Source organism: Oncorhynchus kisutch, linkage group LG25 (genome assembly GCF_002021735.2).
Source record: "Oncorhynchus kisutch isolate 150728-3 linkage group LG25, Okis_V2, whole genome shotgun sequence".
NCBI classification, from domain to species: Eukaryota; Metazoa; Chordata; class Actinopteri; order Salmoniformes; family Salmonidae; genus Oncorhynchus; species Oncorhynchus kisutch.
In genome coordinates, this window is record NC_034198.2 from 4,830,777 (window position 1) to 4,851,716 (window position 20,940).

Consider the following 20,940-nt stretch of genomic DNA (forward strand, 5'->3'; position numbering starts at 1 on the left):
GGTCACAGAGAAATCATGGGTCAACTCACCTGGCGTGGGGTGTGAGGCTCCTGGTAGCTGGGGAGGATCTTGAGCACCACACTGCCGCTGGCCTCTTTCAGCATCTGCTGGAGCACCTTGGGGTCGTTGCCCACCTCTTTCGCGTTCACCTCCTTGATAATGTCACCGACGTGGAGGAGGCCCTGCTGGTCAATCATCCCGCCGTGGAGGATGCGGGCGATCACCAGCTCTCCGCTCTCTACCCGAAACGTCACACCCTACAAAGGCAAAGATATAGCACTGTATTTTACATTGCCGTTTTTAACTACATGAGCAGAGTCAAAGAAAAGTAACAAATCCATGACACTGAGTGGAAGGACCTACAAAGGTATAACAAGGACCGCCATTTTGTTTTTAAATTTCATTAAGAAACATACTCACAAACACAACAAACAGTTGCACTGTAAGCCACTGTAAAGTAAGCCATTTCAAAATGGCTGCCAGGGTGTCCAGCATTTCTTGCCCCTCACTGAGTCTTACCAGGTGCTCTCCAGACACCTTGCGGATGCCCACCATCCTGACTGCGTCTGGGGCTACAGGCTGGGTGTTAAAGGCAGCGTCCATGAAGGAACAGGGGCTGGGAGGAGGAGTCTCAAAGGTCTTGGATGCCACCGAATCATGGGTTTCCAGGAGAGACTGTGTGTGGACCAATAGGGGCAGAGGATAATGATGTTGATGATTGCATGACACATACTGTAGGATGGAATTGATCTAGTACGATTCACAACTGATCTTAAGAAGACGGCATTCGATACATTAAACACGGTAGCATGCCATCCATGGTAGCTACATAAGTTAGGTCACTTTTCCCTCAATAAGGTAAAGTTCTTGGAGAATGGGTCAAAAAAAAACTCTGTGTAGAAGTCCCACAGTAGGAGTGCTGATCTAAGATCAGTTTGGCCATTCCGATCATAATGAATAAGATTACGTAGACAGGGGGGAACTTGTCCTAGATCAGCCCTGATAAAAGCTTAAAACATTGAGTGTTTAGACCTGGAAATGTGGCTCCTTCAGTATGCGTGCCAGTTCATCTGCAGCCTTGTTCCTGTGCGTGAGGGGAGTGAGCACCTTCAGGATGTCCTGCACCAGCTCCATGTTGTTGTCACTCACCGCCTCCAGCCTGGACTCCTCCAGGTTCTCATGGGCCTGAGGGTAGCATGGAGACGGGAACTGAAGGTAAAAAAAGGTCTTGTTAATAACCATCTTTGTTGGAAATTTTAGCCTACTCTATTTAGCCGACACTTTTATCAAACGCGACTTACAGTGCAGTGTGCACACATTTTTGCATTCAATCCCACGACCCTGGCGTTGCTAGCGCCATGCTTTTACCAACTGTGCCACACAGGACTATTAGAACCAAATCAGAACCAATTAGTGCCAAATCTCACAACGTACTTAGGCCATACAAATAGTCACAGAGTATTCACCATTCGCTCAGTTCTTTTCTAGCAATAAAGTCAATAAATTGTGAAAAGACGGGAAATCCCCAAATAAACACAGTACAACTCCCATTCAGAAACAAACAACAAACGTCTCAGAAGATAAGCATCTGCCCTAAAACAGTCAAGTACGCTGTGTGTTGTCTCCCTGTGCTGTGGAGCATCAACATGAGTTTTTTTTTGTCTCTCGTACCGAGGGCACTGGGCCCTCACCTTTCACCACGACTGGCCTCTGGCCCACCCACCATGTGGAACTAGTGAACTGAATGATAATGTGTTACTGCTTATCAATCTCCAAATGTTTCTTTTTGGCTCCCAGTAACAGCAAACCCTTTAATTTAGAAGTTTGAAACGCTGCATAGTACTTAAATGGTTTAACCTGATATCAACTAATGCTGTCTTAAACCCATTAGATAAACCAGTACATACATTGGTAGGTACAGTGTAACTATAGTGTTGATTCAAATTAGCACCAGATAAATGAAGGAGAACACGAAGAAGACTACTCAAATAAGGATCTCTATGCATAGCCGTTACAGTACGCCGCTGCATAGAATATAAAGATAGAATAGTCAATTATAAATGATCCATCATCCTGCTACGTTACGCCCAAACAGATACAAATAGCCATGTTGTTTTGTGGGTAGATTCACAGAGACAGTCCTACTCCCTTGGGCCTGTTGTCTAATCTCTGATCTGGCAGCCATGGGCTGTTTGTTTACGTGAGGGAAAGGAGAGCGCCCCTGCTGTTAAACAAGACGGACAGAAACACAATACACACACAGTGTAACGGTTTTCTTCCTCTTCTGACGAGTAGTAGGAAGGATCGGACCAATATGCCGTGTTATTTTATTAGAACAGAAACACTAAACAAAATAACAACGAGAGTGAAATGGAAATGAAACAGTCCTGTAAGGTGCAGCAACACAAAACAGAAAACAACTACCCACAACTCGAAACCAGGCTGCCTAAGTATGGTTCTCAATCAGAGACAACGATTGACAGCTGCCTCTGATTGGGAACCATACCAGGCCGAACACATAGAAATACAAACATAGAATACACACCCACATCACACCCTGACCAAACTAAACATAGAAACATACAAAGCAATCTACAGTCAGGGCGTGACACACAGACAGACACTCACACACACACACACACACACAAAGAGAGAGAGAGAGACACACACCCACACACATATAGAATGTGTTTTGGTAAGGAGCAAGCTTCAGAGAGTGGCCCTTGGACAGCAGAACAGCACAGCCAAAGGCAGGTTATGCCGCCATATAATAGCTATCTTTGCCCTCTGCTGTTGTTGTCTGGCTTTGTAAGCTACTTCACAGGCACATTGGAAATATGGGAGGCTGAAGAATCCAAATAGAGCAAAAGAGCTGCAAGTCTGTTGTCATTTATTTAGATACAGTCATGCAAAAATGGGTTCAAAAAGGGTTCTTCAGCTGTCACCATTGGAGAAACCTTTTGGGTTCCAGGTAAAACCCTCTGTAGAAAGGGTTCTACATGGAATCCAAAGGGGTTCTACTTGGGGAAAAATAGGGTTCTTCAAATGGTTCTCCTACGGGGACAGCCAGATAATCCTTTTAGGTTGTAGATAGCCTTTTATTTTAAGAGTGTAGGCCAACTAAATACGTGAGTGAGAGCAAGAGCGCATTTGTTATCTCATGATCTACAACTTCAATAGTTCTGATGACTCCAAGATAAGGAGCCAAGCAGTAGCTGCCAAGGAAATTACTGATCATAATGTTCTGTAGTTTTGTGAATGGCTTTTGGCATAGCTGCTTCTGCCAATATCCATTCATTATATATATATATATATATATCTCTTACCATCGTTTAGACAAGCATTTCGCTACACCCGCAATAACATCCGCTAAATATGTGTATGTATAACATTTGATTTAATAGTACAGAACCTTGCTGAATACACACAGGGCCCTGTTCAAAAGCCCTGTAAGGAATCGGGTGCCATTTCAGATGCACCACGTAATATATTCAATTTATTCTTTACCATGAATATTATACAATAGACCCGCTACTGTCTCAAGTCCTTGAACATGGACCAGTGCTCTTACAGCTGGCATCTGTGGATGAATCATTTATGATGTTTCCCATCGATAGACACAAAGGGCACACACACAGATAAAACACACAGATAAAACACACAGATAAACACACAGATAAACACACAGATAAAACACACAGATAAAACACACAGATAAAACACACAGATAAAACACACAGATAAACACACAGATAAACACACAGATAAAACACAGATAAAACACAGATAAACACACAGATAACACACAGATAAACACACAGATAAACACACAGATAAAACACAGATAAAACACAGATAAACACACAGATAACACACAGATAAACACACAGATAAACACACAGATAAACACACAGATAAACACACAGATAAAACACAGATAAAACACAGATAAAACACACAGATAACACACACAGATAAACACACAGATAAAACACACAGATAAAACACACAGATAAACACACAGATAAAACACACAGATAAACACACAGATAAAACACAGATAAAACACAGATAAAACACACAGATAAACACACAGATAAACACACAGATAAACACACAGATAAAACACAGATAAAACACAGATAAAACACACAGATAACACACACAGATAAACACACAGATAAAACACACAGATAAACACACAGATAAAACACACAGATAAACACACAGATAAAACACACAGATAAACACACAGATAAAACACAGATAAAACACACAGATAAAACACAGATAAAACACACAGATAAACACACAGATAAACACACAGATAAACACACAGATAAAACACACAGATAAACACACAGATAAACACACAGATAAAACACACAGATAACACACACAGATAAAACACAGATAAACACACAGATAACACACAGATAAACACACAGATAAACACACAGATAAAACACAGATAAAACACAGATAAACACACAGATAACACACAGATAAAACACACAGATAAACACACAGATAAACACACAGATAAACACACAGATAAACACACAGATAAACACACAGATAAAACACAGATAAAACACACAGATAACACACACGGATAAACACACAGATAAAACACACAGATAAACACACAGATAAAACACACAGATAAACACACAGATAAAACACACAGATAAACACACAGATAAAACACAGATAAAACACACAGATAAAACACAGATAAAACACACAGATAAACACACAGATAAACACACAGATAAACACACAGATAAAACACAGATAAAACACACAGATAACACACACAGATAAACACACAGATAAAACACACAGATAAACACACAGATAAAACACACAGATAAACACACAGATAAAACACACAGATAAACACACAGATAAAACACAGATAAACACACAGATAAAACACAGATAAAACACACAGATAAACACACAGATAAACACACAGATAAACACACAGATAAAACACACAGATAAACACACAGATAAACACACAGATAAAACACACAGATAACACACACAGATAAAACACAGAGAGAGAGACTTTAATTTAATTTAAAACTCACCCCCCCTTAAAAATAAAACACCAAAATATATCCTGTACTGCATACATGTACCATACTCAGCTTGCCCTCTACCCTATGATACAAACCAACATCACAATACCCAAAACAACTCACCACTTCTACAACCGTATATCCAAAACATCTTCCCCAGCTATACAGACAGACCCCCCCAACACACCATATCTCCTGAAACATCTCCACACATTTTATCATTCTATAGAACTCAAACTCAACCCTAAGGCGCGCAGAGACCATCCCATTAAACAATAGTAAAGGGTCTGTTACCCCCCCCCCCCCCCCCCCCCCCAACTTTGACCCTGTTCCTCTTTGTTAGCCAAATAGCCAACTTCGCCTGAGCAAACAGAAAATTCAACAAAACCCATTTGGCCTTCTCCTTAATCGATACCTGTTTTCCATTATAAACATCCCAACAGTAACCCCCCCCCAACCTCTCACACAGACATTCCAACAGAGACATTAATGGCATTAACCTGGTGCACACAGAAAACACATCACAGTTCCTTTCATTACACAGAAAGGACACCCCATGCCCGATTCTCGGTTCAACCCGTGCCAACCAGCTGTTAGTGGCCAGGGCTCCATGTAGAACCCTCCACTGGAGGTCCCCTGACCTCTTTGGTACTGGGGGTTTGTAGAGCCCCCTCCATCTAAAACCCACCATACTCTCCGCCCCATATAGCCCCTGCTACTGATGTGCCTTCACTCCTGTTAGGCTCCTAATGTTCCTAACCTTAACACAGAGGTTGTATAGGGCTTTATCTCCCACATCCTCAAACTCCCCCAGGCTCGGAGTGTTCAAATCTAACAAGTCCTCCAGACCCCCTTGCCAGTCTCCAGTCTCTGCCGTCACCTGCAGTGGTGGAAACAGTGGTGGCCCCTCCCCCTTTGGCCGCTCAAACACCCCCCTTACTTGCTCAGACAGTGTCTCCTGGGCCTCTTCCAGGAATCTCTCCAGCAGCCTAAGAGACTTTATTCCTGTTTGTTGTGCCAAGACTTCCGGGGATTTCCACCCCTCCTTTCCCAGCACTCGCAGGTCACCCAGCCTTAGTAAACCCACTGCCATCAGTTGCCTCTGCAGGGTGGCCGACTGAACCGATCTCAAAGGGATGGCTGGGTTGTGGAAGATAGGCTCCTCCCACACCCACAGCCCAGGCTCCACACCCCCTTCTCCTGTGGGCCTTAGTAGCTGCCAGGCCCTAAGCACTGCAGAATAAAAATCAGAGAGACCTGCTGTACTCAGCCTCTCCAGCTTCATGAGGAACAGCTGCCGGTCCAACGCTAATCCGCCAGCTCTCCTCAGAAGTGCTGGTTCCCTCCAGCCAACATCAGTATGGTACAGCAGTCTCTCCACTGCCTTTAGCCTGAAAGCAGCCATCCTGCTCTCCAGTTCCACCAGGTCCTGTCCTCCTTCGTGGATGGTCATGTAAAATCCTGCCGCCCTCAGCCAGTGATGGCCCGACCAGAAAATGTCCACCAGCTTGTGTTGCAGGTCTGCTCTTGCCCCAGTTCACCTTAGCTGAAGAAGCTCCCTCATACATCTTCAGACTAGTCTCCAGTGCCTGCATATCCTGACCATCCCTGACCATCACAGAAACATCATCTATATATGCTGACACTGCTATGCCTGTCACCATATCCCATGCCTGTCCAGCACACTCCCTGCAGTCTCCTGTGTAGCAGTCCCAAAAAAGGCTCAATGGCTAGTGTGTATAACTGCCCAGATAGAGGGCATCCCTGTCTAATGCCCAGCCTCACCCAGACTGGACTACTGAGCCCCCCTCCCACCTTGACCATACATGACGTCCCAGCATACAACATCTTCCTTTCCAACAAATCATTTCTCCAAACTCAAACACAGACATCACATTAAACAGATACTCATGGTGCACTCTATCAAAAGCCTCTTGATCTAAAGAGACCAGTCCAAAGTTCACATTAGAAACTCTCAACAAGTCCAACATGTCCCAGATTAAGAACTAGTTGTCCGTGATTGAGCTTCCCGGTAGACAATATGTTTGGTCCTTATGTACTATCGAGCCCAGATGGGACTTCAGTCTGTTAGAGAGGACCTTGGCAAATATCTTGTAGTCCGCACAGAGTAATGCCACAGGCCTCCAGTTCTTAAGTTCACACAAGTCCCCTTTTTTGGGCAGGAGAGTGGGAGCCGCCTGACGGCAGCTCATCGGCAACTCTCCTACCCCGACGCATTCACGCAACATGCAAAAGAAGTCCTGTCCAATTATTCCCCAGAATTTTTTAGAAAACTCCACTGGGAGTCCATCGACCCCCGGTGCATGGCCCGGGGTGACATCTGGGTTACTGCCTCTGCCAGTTCATGGGACAACAGGGGAATGTCCATTTCATCCTTCTGTGCCAGAGAGAGCTTAGGGAGTCCTGCGAACAAGACCTGAGCACACATAGGATCACACACTTCTGCCCTATACAACTCAGTATAAAACTCCACAGTCCTCTCCCGCTTCTCCCCCACTAGAGGTCACCGGCCAATCAGACAGCCGTAGACAATGCATACCCTTGGCTTCACCACTCTGTCTTTCCAAACCAAAGAAGAAGGAGCTCGGAGCATCCATCTCCTTGAGCATGGAGAACCTAGCTCTTACAAGTGCTCCCTTTGCTTTAACCTGGAAAAAACATAATTCAGTTAAATTAGCCTGGAGGCCTACATTGCCTTGCTCCACCATCTCTACCTCCATCTCACTAATACAATGCTCAAGTTCCCCCAATACTCTCCTAGCCTCCGAAGATGAGAGCTGTGTATTGTTGACAGAAAAGCCGAAATGAGACTTTCCCCACATTCCACCATTGACTCAGAGACTCATACTCGTCTCTTCGCTGCCCCCACCTTTCCCAAAAGGTCTGGAAACCTGAGCAAAAAGTGGCTTCTTGTAAGAGCTTTACATTGAACTTACAATAGGATGCCTGTCGGGCCCTGGTGAAATAGACACCCGAGCCATGGTTATGTGGTTTTCCGAAAACCCCACCGGGAGAATGGTAGCGCCCAAAAGCCTGTTGCTCCGATTCCTGGCCATGTAAAACCGATCAAGTAGGGCTGCACTCACCCTAGCCCCAAAAACCTTCCCCATGTATACTGTCTTGTGTTGGGATGTTTAGTTCTCTAAACATCCACTAGGTCAAACTGATTAATGATGTCCCTTAACACTCCCACTGAATGAGGCTCCTCCCCATTTCTGCCTTTTGTCAAATCCATTGTACAGTTCCAGCCCCTCCGACCACCAGCGTCTCCTCAGGCTCTACCTGTGAGAGTTCCTGTCTAAGACTCCCAAATAGAACCCCTCTTTCTCTCCCTGTGTTAGGCGCATACACATTTATAAAGACAAAACCCATGTTGTTAATTTCTGCTTTAACAACAAGCAGCCTACCTTTACACACCTCCTTTGAGGAGCAAAGTTTTACAGACAGACCCGGTGCTAAAGGACTGCTACCCCTGCACTAAGATGTGTCCCATGGCTCAACACACAGACAGACCCGGTGCTAAAGGACTGCTACCCCTGCACTAAGATGTGTCCCATGGCTCAACACACAGACAGACCCGGTGCTAAAGGACTGCCACCCCTGCACTAAGATGTGTCCCATGGCTCAACACACAGACAGACCCGGTGCTAAAGGACTGCTACCCCTGCACTAAAATGTGTCCCATGGCTCAACACACAGACAGCCCCGGTGCAAAAAGGACTGCCACCCCTGCACTAAGATGTGTCCCATGGCTCAACACACAGACAGCCCCGGTGCAAAAAGGACTGCCACCCCTGCACTAAAATGTGTCCCATGGCTCAACACACAGACAGCTCCGGTGCAAAAAGGACTGCCACCCCTGCACTAAGATTTGTCCCATGGCTCAACACACAGACAGCCCGGTGCAAAAAGGACTGCCACCCCTGCACTAAGATTTGTCCCATGGCTCAACACACAGACAGCCCCGGTGCAAAAAGGACTGCCACCCCTGCACTAAGATTTGTCCCATGGATCAACACACTTGGCCCTTTCCACCAGAGCCCCCAATCGACTTCATTCAACACATCACTATGTGTCTCCTGGAGAAACAACACATACTTTTTTTTGTTTTACATATTCACCCAACACCCTCCTCTTTCCCACATCTCTGGCACCATTTATAATGAGCGAGCCCACCTGAAGAATCTCCATAAGAAGTGGGAGAAAAGCCAGCAAAAGCCAGCAAGAAAGAGACCAATAGCAAAGCTCAAAAAGCCCCAGTGTCAGAAAGACAATATACATCTAAACAGTGTCTGAAGGTAACCTTTACGCACTGTTGTGACCCACTTCCTCAACCTAAACCGTTTCCTGGGTGAGAGGACACCATGCTCCTCATTTTTCATAGCATGTTGTACTGATCTTACAAACTCTCTTGGATCAGAAAAAAAAGCCTCAAGATTTTTTCCCCTTGGTCTCATTCAGGAACCTTGTCAGTTCTCTCAACGTGTACTTAGACCCCTCTGCTTGACTGGCTGTCAGCTCCGGGCCCATTGAAGAGGAGTCTGAAAATAATAACTCCTCCTCCTCAATTTCCTCTTCATCGCCCATCCTGACCACCTGCCCTTCCTCTCTGGTCAGGGCATCACCCAAGGCAACAGGAAAAGTTTCCATGGTGCCTTTGTCCACACCCTTTTTCCTTTTCTGCTTGACACCCTCCTCTTCCCCCCTATTCTCTTACACTTCCCCACTATACTCTCCTCATCCACTAGAATAACCTGACTAGACCCAGCCTCATCTACACCACCCTCCATAGCATGACTAGGCCTAGCATCATCTACACCACCCTCCATAGCATGACTAGGCCCAGCCTCATCTACACCACCCTCCATAGCATGACTAGACCCAGCCTCATCTACACCACCCTCCATAGCATGACTAGGCCCAGCCTCATCTACACCACCCTCCATAGCATGACTAGGCCCAGCATCATCTACACCACCCTCCATAGCATGACTAGACCCAGCCTCATCTACACCACCCTCCATAGCATGACTAGGCCCAGCCTCATCTACACCACCCTCCATAGCATGACTAGACCCAGCCTCATCTACACCACCCTCCATAGCATGACTAGGCCCAGCCTCATCTACACTACCATCTCTAGGCTGACTAGACCCAGCATCATCTACACTACCATCTCTAGGCTGACTAGACCCAGCATCATCTACACTACCATCTCTAGGCTGACTAGACCCAGCATCATCTACACCACCCTCGATAGCATAACTAGACCCAGCCTCAGCTACCCCACCATCTCTAGCATGACTAGGCCCAGCCTCATCTACACCACCCTCCATAGCATGACTAGGCCCAGCCTCATCTACACCACCCTCCATAGCATGACTAGGCCCAGCATCATCTACACCACCCTCCATAGCATGACTAGGCCCAGCCTCATCTACACCACCCTCCATAGCATGACTAGACCCAGCCTCATCTACACCACCCTCCATAGCATGACTAGGCCCAGCCTCATCTACACCACCCTCCATAGCATGACTAGGCCCAGCATCATCTACACCACCCTCCATAGCATGACTAGGCCCAGCCTCATCTACACCACCCTCCATAGCATGACTAGACCCAGCCTCATCTACACCACCCTCCATAGCATGACTAGGCCCAGCATCATCTACACCACCCTCCATAGCATGACTAGACCCAGCCTCATCTACACCACCCTCCATAGCATGACTAGGCCCAGCCTCATCTACACTACCATCTCTAGGCTGACTAGACCCAGCATCATCTACACTACCATCTCTAGGCTGACTAGACCCAGCATCATCTACACCACCCTCGATAGCATAACTAGACCCAGCCTCATCTACACCACCCTCCATAGCATGACTAGGCCCAGCCTCATCTACACCACCCTCCATAGCATGACTAGACCCAGCATCATCTACACCACCCTCCATAGCATGACTAGACCCAGCATCATCTACACCACCCTCCATAGCATGACTAGGCCCAGCCTCATCTACACCACCCTCCATAGCATGACTAGGCCCAGCCTCATCTACACCACCCTCCATAGCATGACTAGGCCCAGCCTCATCTACACCACCCTCCATAGCATGACTAGGCCCAGCCTCAGCTACCCCACCATCACTAGGCTGACTAGACCCAGCATCCGCTACCCCACCATCTCTAGCCTGACTAGACCCAGCCTCAGCTACACCACCATCCATAGCCTGACTAGACCCAGCCTCAGCTACCCCACCATCTCTAGCCTGACTAGACCCAGCCTCCGCTACCCCACCATCTCTAGCCTGACTAGACCCAGCCTCAGCTACCCCACCATCTCTAACCTGACTAGACCCAGCCTCCTCTACCCACCATCTCTAGCCTGACTAGACCCAGCCTCAGCTACCCCACCATCTCTAACCTGACTAGACCCAGCCTCCGCTACCCACCATCTCTAGCCTGACTAGGCCCAGCCTCGTCTACACCACCATCTTTTGCATGACTAGGCCCAGCCTCATCTACACCACCATCCTTGGCATGACTAGGCCCAGCCTCATCTACATCACCATCCCTGGCATGACCTCTGCATCTCATTACCCCCTGCACATTGACCTCGATTTCCCCCACTGGCGCTTGTACCCTTACCTTGTCTACGGCCTTTATGTGGGCACGCAAAGCTCTTATGCCCCAAATCCCCACACTCAAAACACCATAGACTATCTATGCTGGCAAACCCTGGATAGAGCCCCTCCCCGTGCCTCACTTTAAAATGCACATTTAGCTGTTTGCAACTACCACTCTTGTCGAAGGGGTAGAGAAAGGTGAAACTGGCACCAACACATCCCTTACAAATATTCCACTAGCAATTAGCCTACCAGCCAAATTTGCTCTTTTCATGAACACAAACACAGCTTTGTTCATTCTAGAAGCAGAATGTATAAATTCAGCTCCTACCTGTTCACCGACAGCAAGCAGAACCTCCTCCACCTTAACTCCATTCTCAGGAACACACCTGAATCCATGCCGTATAGACAGCGTCTCCTCCGCGCTAGGCTGAGAAGCCATCGAGCACCCCACACCTTCCAATCCCCAGGAAACTAAAACTCTGTCCTCTTCCACCCTAACTTTGAAAAACTGTGGACACCGCTAAAACAAATAGTGCATTAACCCTCCACCATAGAAAAAGAGAATTGAAAGAAAAGACCAAAAAAACTATCAAGAAAGTTAGTTAGGACAGAGTCCTCCACACCAAACACTCAAACTCTAAACAACTCCCAGCATAGAGAGAGAGAGAGAGAGAGAGAGAGAGAGAGAGAGAGAGAGAGACACACACAATTACTTAACACATTGCAAAGAAATTACAAACATTTGGGTACACAGTGGCAGAATACCTGACCACTGAGACTGACCCAAAATGAAGGAAATCTTTGACTATGTACAGACTCCGTGAGCATAGCCTTGCTATTGAGAAAGGCCATGTGCACACTGCCCACAAAATGAGGTGGAAACTGAGCTGCACTTCCTAACCTCCTGCCAAATATATGACCATATTAGAGACACATATTTCCCTCAGATTACTCAGACCCACAAAGAATTCGAACACACATCCAATTTTGATAAACTTCTATATCTATTGGGTGAAAAACCACAGTGTGCCATCACAGCAGCAAGATGTGTGACCTGTTGCCACAAGAAAAGGACAACCAGTGAAGAACAAACACCATTGTAAATACAACCTATATTTATGTTGATTTATTTATTCTGTATATAGACAGTGTTAAAGTACAAAAAAAGAATAAATGTCTTTATTCTTTTGGAACTTTTGTGAGTGTAATGTTTACTGTTCATTTTTTATTGATTATTTCACTTTTGTTAATTATCTATTTCACTTGCTTTGTAAATGTAAACGTTTGTTTCCCATGCCAATAAACTGTTCAATTGAGAGTGAAAGCGAGAGAGCGAGGGGCTCTGTTCTTTTCTTCAACTGGAGGTATTTGATGTAGTGCTCCCCAAAGAGCTCTCATTTTCTTATCTCTCCCCAAAAAGAGTCTGTCTGAATGCTCTCTGTAGGAGAGAGAGAAAGACCACACAGCACTAATGGACCTGCGAGTCCTACCATGTCCTGGGGGATACTGTGTTCTTTTTCTTGCGCTTAGAGAAAGAACAAGGAAAAGAACACAGTATCCCCCAGGACATGGTATTGTAAAAGCTCAGAGCTTCTGTCAGTTCCTAGGCATCATGACGCAACAATTACGACTATGTTGTAATGTTAATAATTACAATGTTGATGTCAAGGTTGATTTGTTCATTTCAAATTGAAAACAAAACCATTTGCATGAAATCATTTTGATGGTTGACTTTTCACTGTTGATTTCATGTGCATTTTACATTCACTGTACATTTGTTGATAACAAAATCTGAAAATACATTTAGTCAAATTATTTGTGTTAGGTGCAACCGACGTTCCTCTAAACTGTGCAAATGCACGGGCTCGCAGATCCCCCCCTGGATTGACGCACAGAAGAAATATCAGCCCGCGCAGAGAAGCGCAGGATTGAACTACAAGAGTTTTCCCCGTTTCTAGAGTTTCCCCCCTGTTAACACTATCAACATTTCAACTTTTAGCCCAGTTCTAGATCATTTGTAGTCAACAATGGGGAGAGTGATTGCTTCTTACAAGAGCACAAAATGTGTGCATTTTTCTAGACATCTTTGAAAAGAGAGTTTTTGTCTTAAAGGGGCACTGTTGTATTTTGAGGCAGGCTTGAATAAGCTAAGTAGCCAATAGGCAGAGGGTAGCATCATTGTTCTGATTCTCTGTAATAATGGTATGGGAATAATGATGCATTTTATTTTGTGAAGTGGTTTCTTGCATCAAAAACCACCATAGACAAGCATGTATACTGTAGGCATTCTGTAGGTACATATATTCTCACCACGGGGCTCTCCATGATGCCCTTGAGGAAGATGAGGTCCAGGTCATTGGCGATGGTGGAGCTGGTGCTGTCACTCAGAGTGTCCAGAACCTGCTGCATGGCTGAAGACAAACACAGAGATGAGGACAGTTAGGACTCCAGGTTACTCACCGTTCCACTTTTCCCATGTGTGCAACGCTGTCATCAAGGCAAAGGGTGGCTATTTGAAGAATCTCAAATATAAAATATATTTGGATTTACTTTTTTGGTTACTACATGATACCATATGTGTTATTTCATAGTGTTGATGTCTTCACTATTATTCTACAATGTAGACAATAGTAAAAATAAAGAAAAACCCTTTAATGAGTCGGTGTTTTAAAACGTTTGTACTTGCTGGTTTTACACACCTAACCCTTTGGGAGAGTCACACACCACACACCACACACCACACACACACACACACACACACACACACACACACACACACACACACACACACACACACACACACACACACACACACACAGAGCATTTTCACCACTGTAATTATCTTCCCTTTGAAGTCTCTTTCTGTCAGTGTTGACAGCCTCTCCCTTCCTCCTCAGTCTCTCTCTCTTCTATCTCTCCGATGTAGTCACAGTAGGGAGAGACGGGGGGCAGCGGGAGCTGTACTCAACAACTCCACTTGTTTTACGAGGAAGGTTGGCAGTGCAGTTGGTCCACTGGTTTTACATAACAAAAGGGACACATTAAAGGAAAGTGGACCGTGCTTCTCCACCTGCATTGCTTGCTGTTTGGGGTTTTAGGCTGGGTTTCTGTACAGCACTTTGAGATATCAGCTGATGTACGAAGGACTATATAAATAAATTTGATTTGATTTGATTTGATTTGACTGACTAGTGGTGTGTATTCATGGATGCCAACGGAAGCCAGGCTTCCGCAAAAAATGTAACTAGAATTTTTTTATTATGGAGAATAAAATAAAACCACAAGTCCATATCCCTATCCATGACAAATTTAGGAAAGGGACAATTTTAGATCCTGGCACTAAACACCTCCCTCTGCAACTGGATCCTGGACTTCCTGACGGGCCGCCCCCCCCAGGTGGTGAGGGTAGGTAGCAACACATCTGCCACACTGATCATCAACACAGGGGCCCCTCAGTGGTCTGTCCCCTCCTGTACTCCCTGTTCACTCATGACTGCAAGGCCAGGTACGACTCCAACACCATCATTCAGTTTGCAGACGACACAACAGTGGTAGGCCTGATCACCGACAACGACGAGACAGCCTATAGGGAGGAGGTCAGAGATCTGGCCGTGTGGTGCCAGGACAACAACCTCTCCCTCAACGTGATCAAGACAAAGGAGATGATTGTGGACTACAGGAAAAAGAGGACCGAGCACACCACAATTTTCATCGACAGAGCTGCAGTGGAGTAGTTTGAGAGCTTCAAGTTCCTTGGTGTCCACATCACCAACAAACTAACATGGTCCAAACACACCAACACAGTTGTGAAAAAGGGCACGACAAAACCTATTCCCCCTCAGGAGACTGAAAAGATTTGGCATGGGTCCTCAGATCCTCAAAAGGTTCTACAGCTGCACCATTGAGTTGCTTCACTGCCTGTTATGGCAACTGCTCGGCCTCCGACCGTCAGGCACTACAGAGGGTAGTGAGAAGGCCCAGTACATCACTGGGGCCAAGCTTTCTGCCATCCGGGGACTTCTATACCAGGCGGTGTCAGAGGAAGGCCCTATAAATTGTCAAGGACTCCAGCCCCCCCCAGTCATAGATTGTTCTCTCTACTACCGCATGGCAAGTGGTACCGGAGTGCAAAGTCTAGGACAAAAAGGCTTCTCAACAGTTTTTACCCCCAAGCCATAAGACTCATCTAATCAAATGGCTACCAGGACTATTTGCATTGTCCCTCTTTTTATGCTGCTGCTACTCTCTGTTTATCATACTGTATATGCATAGTCACTTTAACGCTACATTCATGTACATATTACTTCAACTAACCGGTGCCCCCGCACATTGACTCTGTACCGGTACCCCCTGTATATCGTCTCACTATTGTTATTGTGCTGCTGTTTTTAATTACTTGTTACTGTTATTTCTTATTCTTATCCATAAAAAAAATTTAACTGCATTGTTGATTAGGGGCTCATAAGTAAGCATTTCAGTGTAAGGTCTACTACACCTGTTGTATGTGGCACATGTGACTAATAACATTTGATTTGATTTGATAACCATTGGTGTTATGAAAAACATGTCACGTTTCTTCAAAATCGAACCCAGAAGCAGGCCAGGACAAGGAGAGTAGGAAGAAGGTGAGTATTTATTTACAAGTGAATGTGAGTGGGTAGATACATCCAGGTGGCGTAGCGGGCAGCGGTGGTGAGTTGATGGGAGTAAATAGGTGGATCCAATGGGGAAGCGGAATCCTCCGATGACCAGGCGGGAATGGGGTAAATGATCCGGGTGAGTAATGTTCATGGCTAACGATCCGGCAGGGAATGGATGTCAGGTCAGAGCTTTTGAAGGGGAGAGGTGATGATCAGGACAGGTGTGCAGATTACTGATGGGATACAGGTGCGGGTGAACATCGATCTCCCAACAAGCGAATCTGCCCGGCAACCAGACAGGGTGCGTTCCAGGACACCGGAAACACACTCCAGGACAGAAACACAGGCAAACACAGACTCAGGAAGCGGGGTTCATGACAAAACATCTGACCCCGTATCAGTGGTTACTAGTAACTTCTACTAATTCCACCTCACTCCACAACACTAGCTCTGAAGGCAAAGAGGGGCTAGAAGACATCAAATATAGAGAGGAGAGAAGTTGTGTATCTTCTCCATTACATGAGGATCAGTGTGACACAAGGTCAACAGTGACAAGTAGTTCTGTACTCACATCACTATAGAGACACTTCACAGTAAGGCATTCATTGTACATCAGACACAGCCTTGACAAGATAAATGGAAGTCACATAGGTACACTATACACTTCTCTAAATCCTCAAGCATGCCACTTTTTAAGAGAAACACTATGAATCACACACACACACATTATTTTGTATTTTTTTTAACCTTTATTTAACTATGACAGCCTTTACAATGACAGCCTAGGAACAGTGGGTTAACTACCTTGTTCAGAACAACAGATTTTTACCTTGTCATCTCGGGGGTTCAATCTCGCAACCTTTCAGCTACTAGTCCAACGCTCTAACCACTAGGCTGCCTGCCGCCCCAATTGACGGATCTGTTACCACATAATCAAAACGATACTGTTCATCTTTAAGCAAATACTGATTCAGGGTCTGTTGTGTAACCTATCATTTTTTAACACCTGTCCTATCATTACAGACCTCTCCTCAATAATAGAGACATTAGTGTAGTAATACACTATCAAATCAAATTGTATTTATTTGTCACGTACACATGGTGAGCAGATGTTAATGCGAGTGTAGCGAAATGCTTGTAATACACTAATGTGTCGGAGGAAACACCGTACACCTGGCTACCGTGTCAGCATGCACTGTGCCCGGCACGCCACAGGAGTCGCTAGTGCGCGATGGGACAAGTCTGAGCATTGACTCAGGCGACAGAGCCTGGACTCGAACCCAGAATCTCAGCTAGCACTGCGCCACTCGGGAGGTCCTACGGTAGTAATACTGACCCTTGACAGGTTCTGCAGCTTCAACACTTCCACCCCCAGCTGTCAGCAGCAAAACATGAGGATTAAAGATGCAGCCCTCGTCTTGATTTGGCTTTCACAAGACAGGAAGGAAGACAGGAAGAGAGGAAGGAAGGCCATAATTAAAAAACCCAGTCTCCATCTGCTTCCTTAAACAAAGAATTATGTGTGCAGTGGTGAAGGCTCGTTATCCCTCCCCTCTTCCCACCTAAACCCCTACTGTCATCTGGAGATCTGGAGCGGAGGTTGCCAGATTGGAGAACAGAGCAAACTACCGACCCGGCTTTTACAGGCCCTGTATAATTCTCTTTAATAACCAACACTCACCACAGTGTGCCCACTCTACACTTTTACAATAAATGTTGGTTCTACTACTTTGCTTCGGCTTCACACAGGGTTTGTTTACACTTTTCAGTGTCGCTATCTCTCCCTCTCTCTCACTCTCTCTCTCTCCTCACATTTCGTCCTGTTCCTATTCCCGTCAGTTCCTACCATTCTGACAACATCATGTAATGTTACATAGGCGGCTCTTTAAACAGATTGAGTAAGATAATATGGAGAGCTAGCTAACAGACAGGGGAAATAAGTAGCCTAGCCATGCTTGTTGATGAGGTTTTCTGATGTTCTGGAATAGGTTTGATGTCTAGGCAAATTACGAGCGAAATGTGAAGCGAAAAGAGAATAAGGGCCCTATTGTATTATTCAGAAGGATTATTCAAAATCCAACTTGGCCTACTTCTTGTGTCTCGCTGCGTGTCAGTTGCCAGATCGGGTTGCCTCGCTCACTTTTCCTGACAGACTACAACAAAAAGTGTAAGAATAAGTCGTTTCAAGTTTTATTAGTCGCTTACTTGCATGTTCTTTCTCGATAATCCGGCAACAATAATAAATCATAAAAGATAAGAATATGAACATAAAGTAAATCGCTCAGTAGAATAGAATAAACATTTGAGCATAAGTATAATACAGGGAGGCACAATTTATAGTCCAATATTTACCCTGTTTTGGGGAAGGGGGGATTGAGAGGCAAGTGTTTAAATTGTGCAGTATTTAGCAATCATACTGTAATAAGAGTCTTATAGGAGCAGTTGTGATGCGTTTGTAGCATGAACGTGTGTGTGTGTGTGCGTGGTGTGTATGCGCGTCTGTGCGGGCGGTCAGTTCAGTTCTGATGGCTTGTAGATAGAAACCCTCCCTGAGCCTGTTGGTATCAGACCTCATGCTCCGATACAGTCTGATGGTTTGTAGACAGAAACTGTCCCTGAGCCTGTTGGTATCAGACCTCATGCTCCGATACAGTCTGATGTCTTGTAGATAGAAACTGTCCTTAAGTCTGTTGGTATCAGACCTCATGCTCTGATACAGTCTGATGGCTTGTAGATAGAAACCGTCCCTGAGCCTGTTGGTATCAGACCTCATGCTCCGATACAGTCTGATGGTTTGTAGATAGAAACCGTCCCTGAGCCTGTTGGTATCAGACCTCATGCTCCGATACAGTCTGATGTCTTGTAGATAGAAACTGTCCCTGAGCCTGTTGGTATCAGACCTCATGCTCCGATACAGTCTGATGTCTTGTAGATAGAAACTGTCCCTGAGCCTGTTGGTATCAGACCTCATGCTCCGATACAGTCTGATGTCTTGTAGATAGAAACTGTCCCTGAGCCTGTTGGTATCAGACCTCATGCTCCGATACAGTCTGATGTCTTGTAGATAGAAACTGTCCCTGAGCCTGTTGGTATCAGACCTCATGCTCCGATACAGTCTGATGTCTTGTAGATAGAAACTGTCCCTGAGCCTGTTGGTATCAGACCTCATGCTCCGATACAGTCTGATGTCTTGTAGATAGAAACTGTCCCTGAGCCTGTTGGTATCAGACCTCATGCTCTGATACAGTCTGATGGTTTGTAGATAGAAACTGTCCCTGAGCCTGTTGGTATCAGACCTCATGCTCCGATACAGTCTGATGTCTTGTAGATAGAAACTGTCCCTGAGCCTGTTGGTATCAGACCTCATGCTCCGATACAGTCTGATGTCTTGTAGATAGAAACTGTCCCTGAGCCTGTTGGTATCAGACCTCATGCTCCGATACAGTCTGATGTCTTGTAGATAGAAACTGTCCCTGAGCCTGTTGGTATCAGACCTCATGCTCCGATACAGTCTGATGGCTTGTAGATAGAAACTGTCCCTGAGCCTGTTGGTATCAGACCTCATGCTCCGATACAGTCTGATGGTTTGTAGATAGAAACTGTCCCTGAGCCTTCTGATTCTCCACACCTTACCACACATGTACTCACTCATGCACACACCCACACAGACATACACAGACACATATTCAGTGGGTGTACAAAACATTAGGAACACCTTCCTAATATTGAGTTGCACCACCTTTTGCCCTCAGAACAGCCTCAATTCGTCGGGGCATGGACTCTACAAGGTGTCGAAAGAATTCCAAAGAGATGCTGGCCCATCTTGACTCCAATGCTTCCCACAGTTGTGTCAAGTTGGCTGGATGTCCTTTGGGTAATGGACCATTCTAGAAGCACACGGTACATTGTTGAGTGTGAATAATCCAGCAGCGTTGCCGTTCTTGACACACTCAAACCACTTATATATTTTCAAAGTGTGGAACTGTGGGAAGCATTGGAGTCAACATGGGCCAGCATCCCTGTGGAACGCTTTTGACACCTTGTAGAGTCCATACCTCAATTAATTGTGGCTGTTCTGAGGGCAAAGGGTGCAATTCAATATTATGAAGGTGTTCTTAATGTTTTGTACACTCAGTGTATTACTCTACCAAGAACAGGCTCTACTAGTAGCTAAAAGGAATAGGTCAAGTAAATCAAGTCACTCTACCAATAAAAGCAGGAAGTTGTCAAAAAAAAAGATTCTCACGCTTGACTTAATCCCGGTTTAACAGGGAAACAGAGTGAACATTGGGTCTACTACAGCAGTCAGTGGGATTACCACATTCCACCCGCTTCAATAACAATAACAGCCTGAAATGGCCGACAGACAGAGCCAATCACAAAAGGTAAAACTATGTCAAATAATGCTCCCTCCTTGTCCATTTCTGCCCAAAACAACAGCATGAGGCCACAGGTGACCAGCCTGTGACTGTTAAGCTTCAGTTGATCTCACGGGGAAGCTGCTACGGTCCCATTATGTACATCAATGGCATAACGAAAACCATACAGTGGGTT

At 45.5% G+C, this 20,940-nt stretch overlaps 1 protein-coding gene across 1 annotated transcript in view; it reads right to left on the minus strand.

Moving 5' to 3' along the window:
• LOC109875699 (MAGUK p55 subfamily member 2-like) overlaps window positions 1–20,940 on the minus strand; it is a 95,318-nt gene that overhangs the window by 16,732 nt on the left and 57,646 nt on the right. Inside the window, exons 3-6 of the mRNA XM_020468120.2 lie at window positions 14,057–14,157; window positions 1,033–1,209; window positions 520–675; window positions 30–257 (exon numbers count right to left, since the gene is read on the minus strand). Coding sequence (XP_020323709.1) covers window positions 30–257; window positions 520–675; window positions 1,033–1,209; window positions 14,057–14,157 — 662 coding nt within the window. The remainder of the gene's footprint in view (window positions 1–29; window positions 258–519; window positions 676–1,032; window positions 1,210–14,056; window positions 14,158–20,940) is intronic.